General features: G+C 33.6%; 1 protein-coding gene and 1 long non-coding RNA gene across 9 annotated transcripts in view; one reads left to right on the top strand and one right to left on the bottom strand.

Annotated features, from left to right (window-relative positions):
- Positions 1-4,845, bottom strand: part of LOC119632247 (protein TANC2) — a 106,026-nt gene extending 101,181 nt beyond the window's left edge. For 4 of the 8 annotated variants that reach the window (XM_038025061.1, XM_038025054.1, XM_038025056.1 and 1 more), the window contains exon 1: positions 3,155-4,674. Coding sequence is in view for 1 of the 8 variants with exons in the window: in XM_038025060.1 (XP_037880988.1) it covers positions 4,682-4,688 (7 nt within the window). In the remaining 7 variants the exon portion in view is untranslated. The other 4 variants (XM_038025057.1, XM_038025058.1, XM_038025060.1 and 1 more) reach the window with 4 other exon arrangements.
- Positions 4,846-12,304: 7,459 nt separating this feature from the next.
- On the top strand, positions 12,305-13,372 carry LOC119632248. The gene is made up of 3 exons (XR_005246761.1): positions 12,305-12,748; positions 12,823-13,136; positions 13,188-13,372. It is a non-coding gene; the product is annotated as an uncharacterized LOC119632248 (long non-coding RNA).
- The last annotated feature ends 6,015 nt before the right edge of the window (positions 13,373-19,387 follow it).

The following is a 19,387-nucleotide window of genomic DNA, read 5'->3' as shown; positions in this document are numbered from 1 at the left end:
TTGATCAATTTGTGAGCTCTGACTGTTGGTTGCGGCCCTTTGGGGAGTACTCGTGGTGGTTGTGGTTGGCAGTTCCAAGCCAAAGTGGAACAATCGAGTGCAGCTAGGCCTCCCCACTGACCAGAGTGGGGTTTATTGATCCATACGCAATAAACTGTTCTGGACTCTGGTGCTTCTTAGGCCCCTACTCTGTGGGGATTGTCTAAATCGGCAGGGGGCGTATATTACGCTTAAAGTGGCTTGGACCACCCTGGGGTTAAGCCATCATGGCAGGAACCCATGCAACAAATCTGTGCAGGCGTGGCCTCACATTATGTTGTATTGTAGTTGTACAGTTGCAACAATTTGCGTACAAAAATGTCTGATGTTTATGCCAAATTTGGAGCCGATAGTTGCATTTTTGCGACCAGAAGATTTTTTATTACAGACATTAGGCGGGTGGGGCGAAGAGACGGACATGTTTAAATTAGCTCAGAATTTTACGCTGATCAAGAATACATATACTGTATGGGGTCTTTAAGACCTCCTTGTGGGTGTTGTCAACCTTTCTATATATCCCTCATCCTTCGGCAGTGCAATTTATTTGTTGCCTTTTCCGACTATGTGTGAATTGATGCAAACTAAAATATTTCGTGGATTCTATTCACTTCTTGAACCTAACAAATATTTGCGAGTACACGCCAAAGTTTACATTATATTTTTAATGAACCACATTTTAATGAAACTAGAATATAAAAATATTTGGTACAGACTCAGTAAACTCTCTTAATGCTTTGAACTTTGAAAACTGACGAAATATGAAACAAAAGAAAATTGGCCGAATAAAGATGGGCGAAAATGGGCCAAAGTGAACGTCACAACATTTGTGTCAGTATCAAATTTTGAATCTTTCGTCGCATTAAATTTCCAGACATCATACGCCAGGCACCTCAAGAGTCACGTCTTTTAATAGTTTCACCTATTAATTATAGGATGGCCTTGGACTAAGTTGGGTTAAGTTAAATTGCGTTGAACCCATTCTCAGGGATTTTTAATAAAAAAAAAAAAATAAAAAAAACTGAAACGACTTATCCTTAGCATTTCATATTTTAAAAAAGTTTTCAACAAAAGAATCTTTTTGATCGATTTGCTTATTCTGCAATTGGTTGATGAGCTAGTTAGCTTGAGATAGGAGTGTAATATTGGAAAATTATTTATATTGAAACTAAACTGACTAATCACGAGATTAATAACTAGATTTCACTGTGCCCGCATAGCCCCGGGGAAGAGCAAAAATGTTTAGAAAAATTTATCATTGGAATAATTGATGATGTCAAGGGCAAATCGAGTCTAGCTACTACCCACGATGTATTAAATTTGTCATGTCACTTGTAACGCTCACTTGGGATACTTGGGATAAAATTCGGATGGACATGAGAATTTTTGGTCTATTTTAGTAGCGCGTACATACTGAACCATATCCGATATACCATATCGTATGTTATATGCCGTAATTGCGCGATGAACATTTTATTGAAACATCTATTCGCTTCATATGATGATGCGCACGCAGGTTTATTAAAAATTTCTCATTTGAACAAAAATGCTATTGCGTTGGCTTTGCTTTGGCTTTGCTTTTGCGCAAAATTACATTTACACACATTTCACATTTTAACGATGTCTTTCTGTTGCATAATTGCAAGTATTGCATTAAAATTCTGCTGAGTTAAATACTGAATGGAACAACAAAAGCAACAGCAATAGCAACAAAAAATATGTCTTAAATAATCTCATATATCGTTTTGGCATACAAATATTTATGTGTGTTTATTTATGTGTTGATAGTTTTTTGTGTTAAAAGTTCATTAAAATTCTAAAGTCGATCTTATTACGAGTGTGAGAACAATCATATTACACATAACTCGCTCAGCAGTTATTAAGTAATAAAAATTTATCAACTGGGATGCCTTAAGTGATATTGGATTTGGCAGCGAATTGATAAACGAATTATATGAATTGTTATGAAAACAAAATGTTTATGTATGAGTTATGTTTAATTAATTTCTATCTATTTTTTTTTTTTTTTTTTTTTTTTTTGAAAAATTTTGATTTTTGTAAAAAGCCTGAGGAGTGATTTATTAAAATAGATTAAATTAATAAAATAATTGAGCAGATTGCAAAGGTAAGAACATTATTATTTGAATTAATCTTGAGCACCACACACCGTTTTAGATAATTTTTGTTAATTGAGGAAATATCAATGAATTGTTCGTGACTCGAAACCCGAATTGCTTAAAACTCATAATTTATTGATCCAAAAAAAAAAAAAAAAAAACCAATTTGTTTGCTTAACCAAGAGATAATTGAATTGAAATGAATAAATTTCATATATTGGCCAAATAGTTTGTCTCGTCTAATATTTATTTGGCAATTTCTTACGGTAACATAATATTGGCGAAAAGTAATTTTGATAAGAGATGAAGAGCATGTTCCGATATTAATTAAAAAAAAAAAAAAAACAAAGACATGGAGAGTTAGTTTTGATCGAAAAGCATAAATAGGCCAAAAGCATACCTTCGCGTTAGGTATTGAATAAACTAAAATTCAAATTCGATAACCGGTACTTTAAAAGATGATTATAGTTTTATAATCTAATGAGTTAGTGAGTCTGTACCATTGTTAAGTGTAGAGTTACTCCTTCAGATTGTCAACATTTAAATTTAGTAAATTTTTATTAACTCATACATATGGAATGTTCAAAAGCGGGTTTGTTTTTAATCGTGATGAAATACGATGAAATATGCGAGCAGTTTTAATAGCTTTTTATACTGACAACTTTTAAGCATGAACTAAGAACAAGAAACTCTTATACACATTTGCTTCTTTTTCGCTTCATTTTCTTACGTTTACCGATATAACAATCAACAACACATGCACTTGTGTTTTGCAAAAAAGAAGAACAAGAAGAAAAAAGAAGAAGAAGAAGCAAACATATTCTTATATTGTAATACTTTTCGTTATATGATAATATATATATATATATATATATATATATACGTTATATATATATAGATACGTTTTTAAGGGATTTTATAGTGTGCGCGAACAAAATGAGCCTCACACACATATTATGTACATATTTATCGCTACATAAGTATATTGCTCACTGTTTTACCGTTATTACGATGTTTAAGCTTAAACTTGTTCTTTATTTAGGCCATGTTTACAATCGCAATCACTGCTACCTAGATATGTTATTGTATTTTAATTTCATAATTTATTTTCAATTAATGTTTTCTATTTTTTTAATTTTTTTAATTTTTTTTTTTTTTTTGATCGAGAATAACACATCAACGCACAACGGTGAGAAAAACCAAATCAAATAGAAACAGTTAAGGTAAAGGATAAAAAAAATAAAAATTCAATTAGTTTGTTTAAATTTGAACATTTATGGAGCGAACACACATTTAAAGTTTAGAATTTTTTTTTATTTGTTTGTTTTTATTTCCTTCATTATTTTCGCAACGATTCGCTAAAATTGCATTTGTGCGTATTAAGCGCGCTTTAACTAATTATGATGTAGACAATAATTCATTCTTAATAGTTGGAATGTTTAAGTTTATTCTTAATGAAGGCTTATTATACATTAATTATTTAAACCAATTATATATAATGGTAAAGTTTGCTCGCAGAGGACACTGACTCGCTTTAATAAGTTGTATTTGTGTTTAAACTCATAACTTTTCACTCTACTTGTTGACTCTATATGCGAACTATGTTTTTTTCGTTAAAATTTACATTGTCTTCATAAGAACACAAGAATAATAAAAAAAAAATAAAAAAATAAAAATAAAACAAAACAAAATATTATCACAGAGAATGCACCATGATTTACCAAATTTTTGCTACACATTGACATATGCACAGTAAGCAGCTCCATCATGTATATTTGCTTTTGCTTTTTTGAATGAAATTAGCTTTTCCGGTCCGTTCCACTGATTCATCTCTTGAAATCATAATTAAAAGGCTTAAGCCTAGATGAACAAACTTCGCCTCAAAATTTATTAATCTTCCTCTCGACGGTAAACGCCAAACGATAAATGAACCTACTACTAACAGACATCAAGAAATTGATAAATTTCCTTTCCCGAAAGGTTATAAAGGTTTATTTTAGAAGCATAAACCTGACTTAGGTCGTGGTCATAATTCCGTTCATCTGAGCAAAAAAAAAAAAAAACAGACGATAATCATCTCGTTTTGTTCTACAACATTTTAGAAGTTTTAATTGATAATTAGATCGCCTGCAATTATCAAAGAAAAAAAAAAAGGTAAAACACTTCTGCAATCTATGATGTATTTTCTTTCTTTCTTTCTCGGAAGGGATTACTTTTTAAAATATATTAGGATGTGTTGCAGCCGCCGTACATCTTTCTTTATTTATTTATTATTTTTGCTTTTGCGTTTTTTTTTTTTTTTTTGCTATGGAGTTATCGAAATACTCATATAAAAATAGGTATTCATTAATTCATAAATAACTTTTCTTTGTTTTAATGTAAATTAATTGTTGTGATCTTTTAATGCTTTCTTCATATTATTTATATTAGAAATTTAGAAGCACATGTCTTTGTCATGTACTACTTTGCTACTAACACACAAAGTATCTAATGTAATGATATTTCGTCAACAAATCGGAGAAACACACATTTCATACGTTTTATATCCAATATGTTTACGTATATATTATCTCGCACAAGCTCTCGCGACAAGAAATTTACACGTCCTTATCGTTTAAGGAGATTTTTTTTGTTTATTTATTTCATTTATTATTAATCCCATGCGATAAGAAATTTTTACAACTCTCTCAATCAAAAACTAAATACTAAATAAAAGGCTGGGAGAAGGAAAAGGCATCAAAATATTCAAAATATATGAAGGTATGTATGTGTTTTTTGTTATTTAAAACTTTGTCTTTATGAGAGTAAAATTTATAAAATTTTCTTTGCTGTGTGGTTCTTATGGTACCCGGTTTTGAGAGAAAAAAGTGTTTTTTTTTTTTTTGAGAATGAAAGGTTTTTGATGCATGCCTCTCTTGATATAGAAGTCTTTTGTGAGAGTAAAAATTTTGTTTATGCACAAGTCTTTTTAGAGAATACAACGGCAACAATCTTCTTCCAGAGACAATTAAATGACAAGATGGCTCAAGATATTATTTAAAATTGAAATTAGAAGATTATTATGCCCTTGTTCTGTTTCTGTTATCTACACGCAAGTAGTAACGCTGTTAAATAGCACCATCTTGACTTCTGGCTCTTTCATTTTAATTATTTGTCGGGGCAAAGATTATGTTAATAATATTTTGATATTAGGTTGCAATCCCTCAAACATTTGCAAAGCAAAAACATAAGCAATTCTTTTAATATCGCTTATGGTATATACGAACAATGCAAACAGATAAGTAGAAAATATGATTTGCTTTCCTCTCATCGTATATTTGGTATTGAAAATTTCTAGACTTTTTGTTCGCTAATTGCTTTAATAAATTTTAATGAATATTTTCATATCAAGGAATTTAGACAACATTTTTATCATTAAAAAAAATCATATTGTAGGGATAATCTATACTTATCTAATTTGCTTATTATTTATTTATATTTATTAATTTTACTTGCTTAAACCTACATATGGCATATTTGGGCAATTTTCCACATGACATAAAGTATTGAACACGGCGCATTATCCGCTTATTTCGTAAGACTGACTCAATAAAATATATTCTAGAATATTCTGGATATCTTCATATTGCTTCATAAAATATTTTCATTGAATTATATTGAAGCAATTGATGTACATAAAATTTACAATTCTTCAATACCAAGTAAACTGTGAAAAGAGAAAAAATCATATTTTTTACCTATCTACTGTTTGGATTTTTCGAGCATACAACCTTGTAAATATAATATAGGGCTTATTCGCTTAATAACATAGAATTGTACAAGTTTCTGACTTGCCAACGTTTGAGAGAATGTGACGTTATACGAAGAAACTACTAACAGAATTTATCCCATACAAATAATGAGAATGAAAAAGTAAGCAGTCAAATGGCTGGTGATTAGCGGTCTTACTAGGGGATATTGATAGAAACTGCATAATAATCTCCTAGTTTGAATTTTGTATTAGATTTTGATCAATCTTGTCAGTTTGTTATCTCTGATGTGATTCGCTCTCTGTTTGTTTCTCTCTTTGTGAGGCACGAATAATACAAAATTGTACAATAACAAAATGCCGTGTGAACAGTGCAACGAAGAAATCAAAGAAATTGCTCTCAAAGCAAGAGAAAAAAAGGCTAGAAAATGTTTAGATATATATCAGAGACAACTAAATGCGTAAATGTTTCAAAATTTTGTACAAAATTGAGATTAGGAGAATCTCAGGGACTGTTTGTACATTTGTTATCAACAATAGTAGTAACGTTGTTAAATAACAGCCATTTGTATGTTTGCTCTTCCATTCCCATTGTTTGTATTCGTACGGATTTCAGTAACCGTACACAATTCTCGGCTTTTAAACGAATTTGGGCTATGATACGCATGTAAGTGTGCATGTATGAAAAAAGATCAAACAGCAGGTTTGTATGTCGCAAACTTATTTTGTTTTCTTTTCATCGTCTATTTTGAAGAATTGAAGAATTCTAAATTTTATGTTCGCCGAATGCCTTGACAAATTTCGATGAAAATTTTCATATCAAGAAATATGAAGAACCTCTTTGTTATTAAAAAAGTTATGTTGTCTGAGCGGTCGAGTGTTATGTTGTCTGAGGATGTCGATTAACAATTCATTGGTCTTTGGTTCAAATCTCAAGTGCGGCAAGAATTTCAACAAAGCCTTAGCGCTTTGAAACGATAGTCTTCGAATTTTTTTCTCTGGCTAAATCAACGAGAATAGTATTTCGTGGTTTATTATATTTATACTTTTCTAATTTGCTTATTTTATTTATATATTTATCGATTTTATTTGCTTGCACATCGTCGTTTACATATGTTATAGTTGCTTCACTTTTCCATATCACTAATGAGTTATTCAACAAGGCGTGTACTCATAATGTATTATTATATATATATTGTTTATATTCCAGAATTAAACAAGTAAAGAAATGAATAAAATATTGAAAACTAGTTATTAATCTTAGCTTATGAAATTTGAGCGATTTTTTATTTGTTTCGATTAGTATACTCTAAATCGGCATGTCGGCTGTCGGGCCGAGAATTTCAAATAAGACTGTTAATATAAAGACCAATAAGTGCCGTCAATGGTTGCTGTAGTCATCGCTCGTCGCAACCAATCGTTCGTTTTTTCCCTAATAACTAATTTAACAATATTCTCTGCTGCATTTTACAGATATGGCGTTTCCCGGCTATAATTTTTCTATTGTATGATGATATCGCGCAGACTATACGTAAAATCTCGCTTAAGGTTTAAGATGTCTGCATATAGGATATATCCTAAAGAGTACTTCTTTTTCTGTTCTTCCGATTGTGGCGTTGTAAACATTTCGGATGTGACTGCTTCATTATGACAGTCACTATCAAAGTCGATTTCTTCTATATGAGTATCATCACCGACGTCCTGATTATTTAATTGGTAATTTGCTTTTAATGATTATACGTCCATAAGCCCTTCTTTTCTTGTCATTTATCTTGTTTCTTGTCGTCAATCCGTAATCTAATATAAAAACATGCCATTGTTGCCTATGCATTAAAAATTTTCGCCGTGAACAAAGGTTCATCAATTTATTTCTTACACTGACGATCGTGCGTTATTTCACAACCAAGAAAAAATTTCCCAAGCTATCCTAGTTTAATTTTCCGGGAACAATCAAAATTATCTCTCCATATATATTAAAAGAAACAAAATCTTTACAAGATTTATCATGGATGCTGTTGCCATTATAAAAGCTTCAGATGTTTTTTATTTTTAACAGCGAGGCCTTTCAAATACATCTGTGCTTTTAATAATTTTGATTTCTTTTCAGTTATGGACTGGCGCGAAAATTCCCGAAAAACTTTTTTCATTAATTTTATAACGTTTAACGTTCCTTAAACACAGAATTGTGTATGGTATTGCTCTGGAGCAGTTGAAAGAATCCGATATCATATCAAGAAACTATTAACAGAGTCCGCATCAATACAAGGAACGAGAATGAAAGAGAAAGCAAAAGAGTAAGTCGCTGTTAATTAACAGCATTACTACTGTTGTCGATAACAGATACACAAGTAGTCCCTAAGAATCTCCTAATGTCAATTTTAAATAAAATCTTGGAAGATCTACGTATTTCGTTGTCTCTGCTCTGAATGCTCTGATAATGCTAGCGAAATTTCGTAAGAGCGACTTAAAGTAGAACAGCAATATCGCTCACATTCACTCTCTTTCTTTTATTCAATGTTTACCATCCACAGAAGTTATATTAAAGATGGAATTCAAGGAGAAAATCAAGTATTTTCATAGTTTTGCTCTCTTATATTATCTATTAGAGACGATCTCTTGACAAATTCACATTAATTCATTCATACTTGAGGTGGATTGCAGGTAAAAATCAATAGAATAATCATGCGAACTGCATTACATAGTCTACAAATTTTATATATTTAGTTATGTGTTTTGTTTGTCATCATATTTACACAGTGTATCTTATCAATTCTTTTTATGGGAATCAGAAAGTGACGCAATTTATGGTCAGTGATAAATGCTCATGTGTATTCATCCCACTACCCATTATGCACCATATGCATTTTCAAGGAAAGTAGAGAATATATTTTCAAAAAATGTTTTCTTTCAATTTTGTAGAATTGATTTAGTTTTTTTATTACGAGGAGATGCATTAAAAGCCTAAGCTAATATGGAATATTAATCTAGTAAAACTTAGTTATAACGGGTGTCTTCTCGAGCAACCAAATGTCTTGAGTATAGGTCAAACTATTCGTCATGACGTATTGCTTTGTTTGACGTTGTGCTCACATTTTTCGCTTCGTATTTCACGGACATTTTGCGCGCAGTTCCACACTTTCATGCAGATCAGCATACTATATTAGCCAATGTTCTTGGACAGATTTCCCGCAGTCACTATGTTTTTAATAATTGCGCGAAAGTTTGAAAATTGGTGGTGGAACGTCAAAAAGCAATACAAATCGGTCAAATTGGAAAAATTAAATCTAACGATTTTGTGTCAAATCTCTCTGCACAATTATGCATGGATCCGTGCTCAGTTATTGCCTGGCATAAATGAAAATCGCTGTCACTCATACCTATCGATCATTAATTTACTGCATTAAGATAGTGGGACGTTGGTCTATCTTTCCAAAGTTTCCCATATAAGCGCTTTTATGAGAAGTAAGCCATAACACGGCATTAACGAATATACGCGAACGTTTGTATTGAGACTGTGTACAGTTTTTATTAGTCGGCCTTGTTTGGTTATAACATTTTCATTTTCAGTGAAAATTTAACTTATTCATGGCGGCAATTAATTGCTCTGCTGTAATGGGCTTTCCATCATCATTGGTTGGTCGAGGTACTTCTATATATATTTCATGTTTCATGTTTACTCTGCCATTTCTATAGATTGAGAATTTTTTGGCATGTTCGTTTTGAAACGATTAAGCTTTAACATGTCTTGCATTTTGCCACCTTTCTCCCCAAATAGATGGCTTTGCTGCAAGACAACAATGCTCTTTAAAACCTAAATGTATTTTTTTTTTTTTTTTTCTAATAGTATTTTTTAATAGGCTTTTTAAGGACTCTAAGCGCTTCGACATATCCGTAATAATGCGTAATGCGTCAACATGCCGTTATTGCTTGCGCACTGCTACTAAGTATTGCTCTCCGATGTCAGCGATTTCAATTTTTCGCTAGTAAGCAGGCTTATGGCCTTGATATTAAATAAATATAAATTTTTTATTATGGTGCATCATACGCTGCTGCCATATCCAATATTATTGCGTCGTCAAGGATGAAAATTGCAGATAATAGATTAATCAAATGCATATTAGATAACATTGCATAAAATATATGAAATGAGATAATATAAAATAAATATTTGGCTTGGAAAAACTGGACGTATTCTTACATTCGGAAACCACCGCTTACATTCGGAAACCAATCCTGTCACGGTGATATAGCTGTGACTACTACGAACTCATAAACTTCCAAGCGCTAGGCATATCCTTTCAATTAGCTGCCGACATACGTGATGTCAATCTTTAATACTACCGCGTTCTCTTCAAAGGACTCAGAGCAGAGTCTGAACGCATTTAAATTATCAAAGGCTTTATGCCTAAGCATACAGTGTGTTTGTTAGAAAATCAATCATTGCTTGGTGGCAAGTAACAGATGAAAATATATACGCTTTCAGTCTGCATAACGCTTATTTTAATCTTAATTTTAGTAAGTGCGTAGTACTATGTACCCTGGCGGTGCCCCACAATCGGTTCCGTTCAAGTAGTGCGATATAAACGCAGCATGATTAGCAATCGAACCTTTCTCAGCAGAAATAGTATAGAATATCATGTTTTGTCCTCCTATTCACATTCTTCAACAAAGGGAATGCCAATGCACTGTTGATTCAATGAGTTAGCTGCTTCTTCTCATGTCTTCTTAACGGCGCCGATCACTTTCGCAGCCTTTGTGCGCGTTCACCTAAATCTTGTTCTCTATTTACACCCGTATGGATTATCATCTTTACCTTTTTAAGTTGAAAAAATATTTCGCCTCCTCTTGTTATTCGAATCTTTTACACGTTTTCTCCAAGTTTTTTGTAAGCTTTCACTTTACTGCACTTTCAAGTATGTGTGCATCTACATAAGCTTACGCACGCTAATTTCCTTAATATTCATGATCGCGAATTTTAAGTATACGTGTATGTAAAAAACTATGTAAACTTAAAATATTGTCAGCTAATCAGGCTCGTAGTATACGATCTGTAAAAATGAATTTTTGATTCAAACGTGAATTAGCGAAAGCGTCCATCCCGCTCTATTTACAGAAAGTACACAAAGCGATTTCGGCCGCTTCCTCAGGAGTTAATGTTACATTACTCACATCAGTCTGAGAAAATCGTTATTTAAAACATTGTCTGGCAGTATTTTGAAGTAACTGCTTGTAAATACGATCCGTAATAAATTTCAAATATAATTTGTTGTTGTCCAAGTTATCTAAAATTTTTGCAGTCTAACGTGTAAACGAGGTTACTAGCAGCAGCAGTTGTTATCGGTCGCGAAAAATTTCGAAAGTGGTCTGCCGTATGACTTTGTTCATAGACTGATCATTAGACTGGTTCGTTCCAAGAACTCATCATCAAACCTAAAAAAGTTATTGCGTTGTTGAAATTATTAAACTGAAACTCCGAGGTCTTTCAAAGGAAGCAAGTTCGTCTTAATTACCACGAAGCAATTCATAAACACAAAAGACAAAGTACAAAGCTATTATTTATAACAAAGCCAAAGATATAGATATATATATATATATATATATATGTATATGTATACCAAGCCTTCTATTGTTCTTCTTTCTTATCTTCGTTGAATACGTTTTTAATTTTTGAAAAATTTTTTTAAAAATCTGTCGGCATTTACCTGTCAGGTAATTGACTCTGTCTCTTTTTAAATAACCAAACAATTCGATGATCAGAGAAAGGTTAAAAACAAAAAGGGGTTCAATGTTTTCTATATATTTTACTTATTTTTTTCTCACAATTTCCTGATTTTCACCCAACTTTTTCACGTCATTTATAAGACTGCATTATAATATAGTAATTGTAAGATTGGAATTCTTTTCATACGGCTCCAATCCAAAGTTAAATTTACAAATGTTAAATTTTAAGCAAAATGGGTAACGAATGTTAAAAGACGATATTAAAGTTCGTAATCGTTGCATAAAATTTCCTAATTTCAAGGAAAAAATTTATGCAAACTTTAGATATAAAGAATGCTGTAGATTCGGCCTAAAGCAAAAGAAAAACACAAAAAAAAAAAAAAAAAAAAAAAAAAAAATGTTCTCACAGAGAACAAAGAAATGCAAAAAAAGAGAAGCAAATATTTAAACATTAAATTTACATAGATGCATGCATACATATTCATACATACGTACGTACAAGAGCCACGATAGCACAGGTAAATCGTCTTAAACGCGTTCAAAATACATTGATTCAGTGGGTGTCATAAAATTTAAAAGGTAAACATGAACCTCACGTGCAAATGCAAATAAACGAGAGAAACAAAAGTGAAAAGTCATGAATCACTTGTGCACAAGAAATAAAGAGAAAAACAAAAAGGAAAAAATACGAAACATTTAACATATTAATACGATAATAACGACATTCGCATAGATACCGATATGAGTTGTTCATGTTTATATATTGTGTAGACAATTTAAAGTTTATTGTCTGTGTATAGCGAACAATGGAGAGATGTAGATGCAGACAGTCAGAGGCAGACCTGTTGCTTTAGGGACTTCAAGTGAAACGAAATGCTTTGGCTGACTGGGTGCTTGACTACCTTGCTAGCTGGTTGGCTGTTTAGCTGACTGGCTGGCTGGCTGGCTGGCTGGCTGCCTGCCTGCCTGCATGCCTGCATGCCTGCATGCCTGTCTCTTCAGCTTACTGCAAAACGTGTGGATGTGAAATTGAATCGAGACAACAACAGCATCAGCAGCAGCAGCAGCAGCAGCACTAGTAATATGTGTATACAGTAAGCGCACTACGGTACATTTTGCCTGAGTTGTATGTCTTTCAATAATAATAATAATAACAACAACAACAATAACAACACAATGTATAACAATTTTATCTTAAAGCCTTTCAGATACATTTGAGACGCCTTGCAAAAGCGTTCCGCTGTTGCCATTGCTATGGATGCGACACAGACCTCTTTCATATCTTACACACCTAAAACGCAGACCATAATCAACTCTTACAGCCGTCAAAGTCTGACTTAGTAAAACTCCATCATCGTCATCATTATCAATTGCAGCAGCGACAACAGCAGCATTAGCACATACGTTACAATCACAATAACCGCGTTAATCTTTAGCAATGAATGATATAATTGCGCGCCGATTGTGTGGGAAAGCGCATGCAGATAGAAAAGTACTATAGGATCGATTTTAAAGTATACACACATACATACGTTCATATATATAAAACATATGTATCTTTATAGGATAGCTCGATGCAATAATCGTCTTAAAGAAATGAATCGGTTTTACTTATAAATGACAGCTAAATCGACCACAAGAATAAACCAGACTTCCTAAACAATGAACGAACGAACGAACGAACGAACGAACGAACGAACGAACGAAATAACAAATATTTAAACACATACGACAAGTAACAGCAAAAACTGAGTCAAGCATGGCAAACGTCATCCATAAAGAGATAGAAGGAGCCAAGTTGTAAAAGAAGCAACGACAGTAGCCGCTACCACAGCCTCATAGAATTGTTTTTTGGACGACCACTAGAAGCATATGAACAAAGTTAATATTTAACAAATAATGTAATAACAGCAACAGTCATGTTGTTGTTAAGAAATTTAAACAAGAGAATATTAAAACGCTAACCACTTCAGTGTGTAGACTTTGTATCTATAACGGTTAATGTGTGTTTAAGTAAAAGCTGAGCAAATGTGTCACTGATGCAGCGCTTATCTATTTCTTATTTATTCATACTCTCCGACTCTCATCGATCCTCTGGCGAAAACGTTCCCGATTTCTTTTTATGCGGCAAATGTACTACAATCGTTATAAAAGAAACGAAAACAAAAGGTGAATCGAATCTCATGTCTCGTCTTTTTAATAAAACAATCTAAACAGATTGAAGAATTTAACAAAATATTATTCATCGTATTTCGGGGACAAACTTAGTTGGACATAGGGATGGGATATGCAAAGCGCTCTTTACGTAGGAAAGTATTATACTTTAGCTGATTATAGTTGCTTGAGTATTATATGCGGCCATAGAATATATATGTATATATATACATAAACATATATATACATACGTAGATATATATATATATATATATATATATATATAGTTTGTACGGACTGCATCAGCGCTGCAAGCATCCACTTTCTATTCAAATTTGATCGCATACTAGAAACAGGAACAAGAAGAGTTTGTACCACGATCTTGACATTTTGCACACAGTACACGTATTTAATGCAAAGGTCATATAATATTCAAATTTAACATTTCAAATTAGGTTAATGAGTAAGCGTTAAGTTACGACACCTATTAATGCTAAACACAGTCATAAGTTTAAGAAAGTGGAAGCTTTCGTAAGACATAAATCAAAGTTTATTGGGGCAACAGGAAAAGTTTAGATAGGAAAGTCAGTAACGTTTGTAACTAAGGCACGGAGGCACATCCCTCAACTTTTTCTCCTGAAAAAAAAAAAAAAAAAAATACGCAGACGTTAACCAAACGAAAAAGCTAAGGACTCGAACGAAATAGTACGAATTGGCAAACACAAGCTTAGATACGAAATGTATCTTTTCTTCTTGAACTTTCTTTTAACTTCAAAGTCCCACGATAAAGATTGTGAGCGTAAAGTGATGTGATTGCCCACTTTGCCAAGAAAACAACTGAAACGGATCGGATTACTTCCGACAAACAACATCTTGGACTCCTGTCACCTTATGGCTGAACTTCACATCCGATCTATTCCTTCTTAGTGTAATCGATGTGATTGCGATTTTGGGCATAAAAACGTGGATTTGACTTTGTCGTGCTATTGTCATCTTTCATATCTCATTTAGGCGAATCCTTGAACTATCGCTGAATTTCGAAACCCGAAAGCCCCTTGCAGTAGGACTATCTATCTACATTATCGAACATAATATTCATTTAAGATTTCTGCTGGATTTTAAACCCAATATTAGAACATCCGTAAACACGCGATGTAAGGAAAAATAATTCACTTACACCATGTAATGTATGATGAGTTGATTGAGTTTCGCTTCGAGTAATATTTTTAGTTTGTCGTCTAAATTCAGACCAGATATCTTTTCAAATACATATATAAAATAAATAGTTTTTTTTATTATTGCAGGCGTGTGTATCCACGAATATGTTATAAACCGAATGAGAACACTGCTTACTATACACCCAGCCTTTAGTAGCAAGTATATAAAAAAATAAATGAAAAAAGCAAGTTTAGGGTTAAGTTTCCCGAGTAAGTGTAAGAAGAGCAGCAAGAGTACAAAAGATGATCTTTGTTGTTAACACACAACATTTCGCAACAATAATAGAAAGTCAGCAGAAAATCCACCACCTTTGCATCAGAAGATTACGCAAGAAAACTTATTTATCGGCTCAGAGTTACGTTGTTTCAAATTTTTTGCCACCAAAAGAGGGCAGAGTTTCAAAACAAGGACCAGTTTCTCTTTCGAATATTGTTCGAAAAATCTAAAATACCCGCATTACGAAATATTTTACTATTGTGAATTTGCTTTTTTTTTCGTGTGTGCCACTTGCCTAGTTTGAAATACCATAACAGTATTGTAGCACGTCCAAGATTTTCTTATTGTATTTATCGACATGGGCACAGCACAAACAAGTGAGATGCTCGGCGTATTACGCTCCGGGACAGACTTAGGTGCATTAGAAATCAGCAAGATATAGTTCAAGGCACTGGCTCGCTATACCCGGGCCCTTTCTATCCGCGTAAAGAAATGTATATATATGTAATATAGATTAAACCGGAACCTGCTGATCTACGTTTGCAATCTGCAACATGTATCGGAGCAAGAAGTTATTGAAAAGCGCAAAAAAAAAAAGGCTTAAATGGATAATCACTGTTTCTATGAAATCGATCGACCGAGTCCTGTTCTTACAACAGCGAAAAGATCTCAAGCAAATACATATATTCAGTAGTTGCGGCCATTATTCTATTGGAAATAATTTCCAAATAATTCCTGTTTTTTAGTATGAGACAAAAATAAGATGCCTCTAGTTTTCTAGAGAGTTTACGATTTTATTTAGATAAAATTTGGATTATCATCAGGTGGATTAAGCGGACATTTTGAGAAAGGGAAACAAACTGAGCTAAGAGAGCAATTTTTAGTTTGCCCTTTTTATTTTCCCTATAGGTTAGGGGAGCTCGAAATGAGCTCGAAGATTACTAAGCTTTAGTAAGACTTGTATAAGAGTATGTTGTACTCACCATTTTCGGCAGCAGTTATACATTTTATGACTGCCTCTTCAGTAACTTCTTCTGCTTGTGATATAATGCCGCCGCTTGAATTCCAATCGGTTTTTAAGTCATCCATGGAATTGCAGAAAATCTCGGTGTGATTTTCGATGGAGCCGTGAAAGGCATCCACGTTTGCCGATAAGTTCGCCCATTTTAGATCTAGGGATGACGTCAGAGAACCTGCTCCGCCACCTAAAGAACTCGAATATGATGGGCAAGAAGAATCAAAACTACGATTGCAATCTCGTCTTTTTTCGGGCGTAGCATAAATGGGTTCTTGCTTTTTAGGTGTGGATTGCTTAAAAATGGTCGTACTTTGTTCCGAATGCGGTTCAGATATTTCGCTACCATACGAATTATTCAACGTTCCATAGCAGGATGTCGTCATAATATCGGGCATAACATTCGTGGTATGGCATCCGTCGTTCGAATGCTGCGAATTCATGCTTTGCCACAACGTTTCGCTTTCATATGCATGCATGACGATGCCTTGCTCACTTTCCATCGCATTGTAAGCGCCACGCATTTCAGCTTTGCTCAATTCATTTAAATAATTCAAATCATATAAGCGTGATTCATCGATCAGGACCATGCTATCAACATCAACATTATCAACGTCATCGTCAACAGTTGCGTCGTCGACGTTATCGTTTGCTAATCTTTTAAATTTCTCATCAACATCTTTCATGACGTCGAAAGCAGGTCTCGGCATTGACGTGGAATGCAATGAATCCGAATCGTTTTCTTCTATGCACGAAAGATGGCGTGTGCGAAAGCCATAAATTATACCAGTTGTTGGATTATTATTCTGTTGATTTTGTATAGTAATGGCTGAACTATTCATTGCAAATTGTCGTAGCGGCAATTGTTGTTGCTGCTGCTGCTGCTGTTGTTGTTGTTGTTGTTGCACCGTATATTGTACTTCATTGTAAATATGAAGTGCGGGATCTGGTCCATACGAAGAGTCGCCACTGTCTTCGCCACTCAAGGATGTATTAAGGTCATTATAAACATGGGATGAGTAAGGCATGCTGTTGGAAAACATCTTTGTTCAAAGTCGAAATATTGAGAACTGAAACTGAAATTAATGAACATGTAACATTATATACATATGGATATGTATTTATAAATATCGTATAAGAGATGAGTGGAGAAAATATAAAGATTGTTTAAAATATTTTTATTTCCCCAGACAAAAAACAACGACGTATTTCGAAGTATAATGTGAAATTCTTCTTAAAGCGCATATATATGCATACGTTGTCGGTTACAGTAGTAGCAGCTGCTAACAAAAGCTTAAAGCGGACGGGCGTTTAATCATAACACATTAGATCGTAACATCGTAACGTTACACAAATTAACATATTTAAGTAATATAATAATAAAGCGTCTCTTCAAATGGTTCTTGTTGCTGCCCTAGCTACGTGTACAAGGCATGGGTAAAATGTAAAGATTAACTATATTATGGCAAATGGAAATTGAGCGTTGAATAGTAAAAGCGAGGGGATATCCTAACAATTATAGGGATGGACTACGAAGATCACAAACTATTTGACAGTAAAAAAGTTGCAAATATGACAAAGGCTTATAAAGAAATGCAGACAGACGCACGTACATGCAATTTATGAATCAAGAGTGGGCAGCAGATATTAAGTTAGATAATGAGAACTGCAAACAAATGTTATGTTTGTGTACAGGCATTGTGTGAATGGCCCACAATATCATATATGATAAGCATAGACGGTGCCAGATCGTATATATATATATATATATATATATATATATATATATTTATTTATATCAAGGAGAAAGAGAGACAGAAAAAGAAATAGAACGAAATAAATGATAACAAGAAGAGCGTAAATAACAAACATCACACACTTTTGAAACACGAAGCCAGACAACCACCTCCTCAACTGCAGACATATGTACGATGGAAGGAAAGCAAACAACCTATCAGAAGTTCAACAACAGAACAGAAAAACAGAAGTCAGTCGCTACTGTCAGTTTGCATACGTATCTAATGCGTTCAAACATTAAATGCATATACGTATTAAGGTATACTAACACACACACACACACAAGCAAGCATTCACCGTTGCCGTACGTCGGCGTACGATTGACTGTGCAACTCTGCCAGGAAGTTCCCCTATAAAATTTATCAACTTCCTTGAATACATTTGCCCCTCAAGAAATATGAAGAAAATGCATTTTAACCCCCTGCAACGACGTCTTGTGCACGCGCACTTAATCTGTTCAGACAAATGTTCTTCATTTACCCGTCCAAAGTACGCGGGCAGATCACTACCCTTTAAAAAAAAAAAAAAAAAAAAAAAGATGAAAACAACTGACTAATAACAAACCATTACAGTCACTGCTAGCATTATCGTTGTCATCGTCATGATCATGATCATTATTATCTTCATTTTACACATACAATGATTGGCTTTTGCATTCATTATAGTCCTTTAGTTTGGAGCGAGCGACCGACCGATCGACCGACCGACCGACCGTGTTGTTGGACGCATGCCACTATACAGTTATTACTTGTTTGAAAAGTGTTGATGAACTCAACTTGGAATGTTTCTGTTTCTCAAGATGATGATGTTTATCCTTCTTTATACATATATATAAGTGTATATACATCTATATGTGATATGATTGTTTTGCTATTTACTTCTTGATATGTGCACACATTTCCGACTCGCATACCCCTCTCACAATCTTTTCATAGTCATAGTGCACGTATGCATGGGTGGCGTAAAGTGTTAAGAATGCATGTTTTTTACTTTTGTTGTAATATTCAACGTCATCGCACTTCAAATGTCATGTATAAATATGTATTTTTCATTTTGATCGGGGCTTCGGAGCCTACATCGAAAATCTGAAAGCATCTCGTTTAAGGAATGCTTCGATGCTTCAGTTAATAATTTAAAATATTAAGAACTTTTCATCTGCACCGTGTTGCGTCAATTGCTCGATTGTATTTCGCGTACTTAACGAATCTAAGATTATCGTTGTAAACGTTGTATATTGCATTGCATTGTCTATTGGTATTAAAATGCTACCGATAAATGACATTTTTTGCGTCCAAGTCCGAATTGAATTTTGACATCAGCACTCGGATATGAGTACTTTGACCATCTTCTCCTTTACTACGATTC

Source organism: Glossina fuscipes, unplaced genomic scaffold (genome assembly GCF_014805625.2).
Source record: "Glossina fuscipes isolate IAEA_lab_2018 unplaced genomic scaffold, Yale_Gfus_2 1, whole genome shotgun sequence".
NCBI lineage: Eukaryota > Metazoa > Arthropoda > Insecta > Diptera > Glossinidae > Glossina > Glossina fuscipes.
The sequence above is the reverse complement of the archived record's forward strand: the minus strand, read 5'-3'. Positions and strand labels throughout refer to the sequence as shown.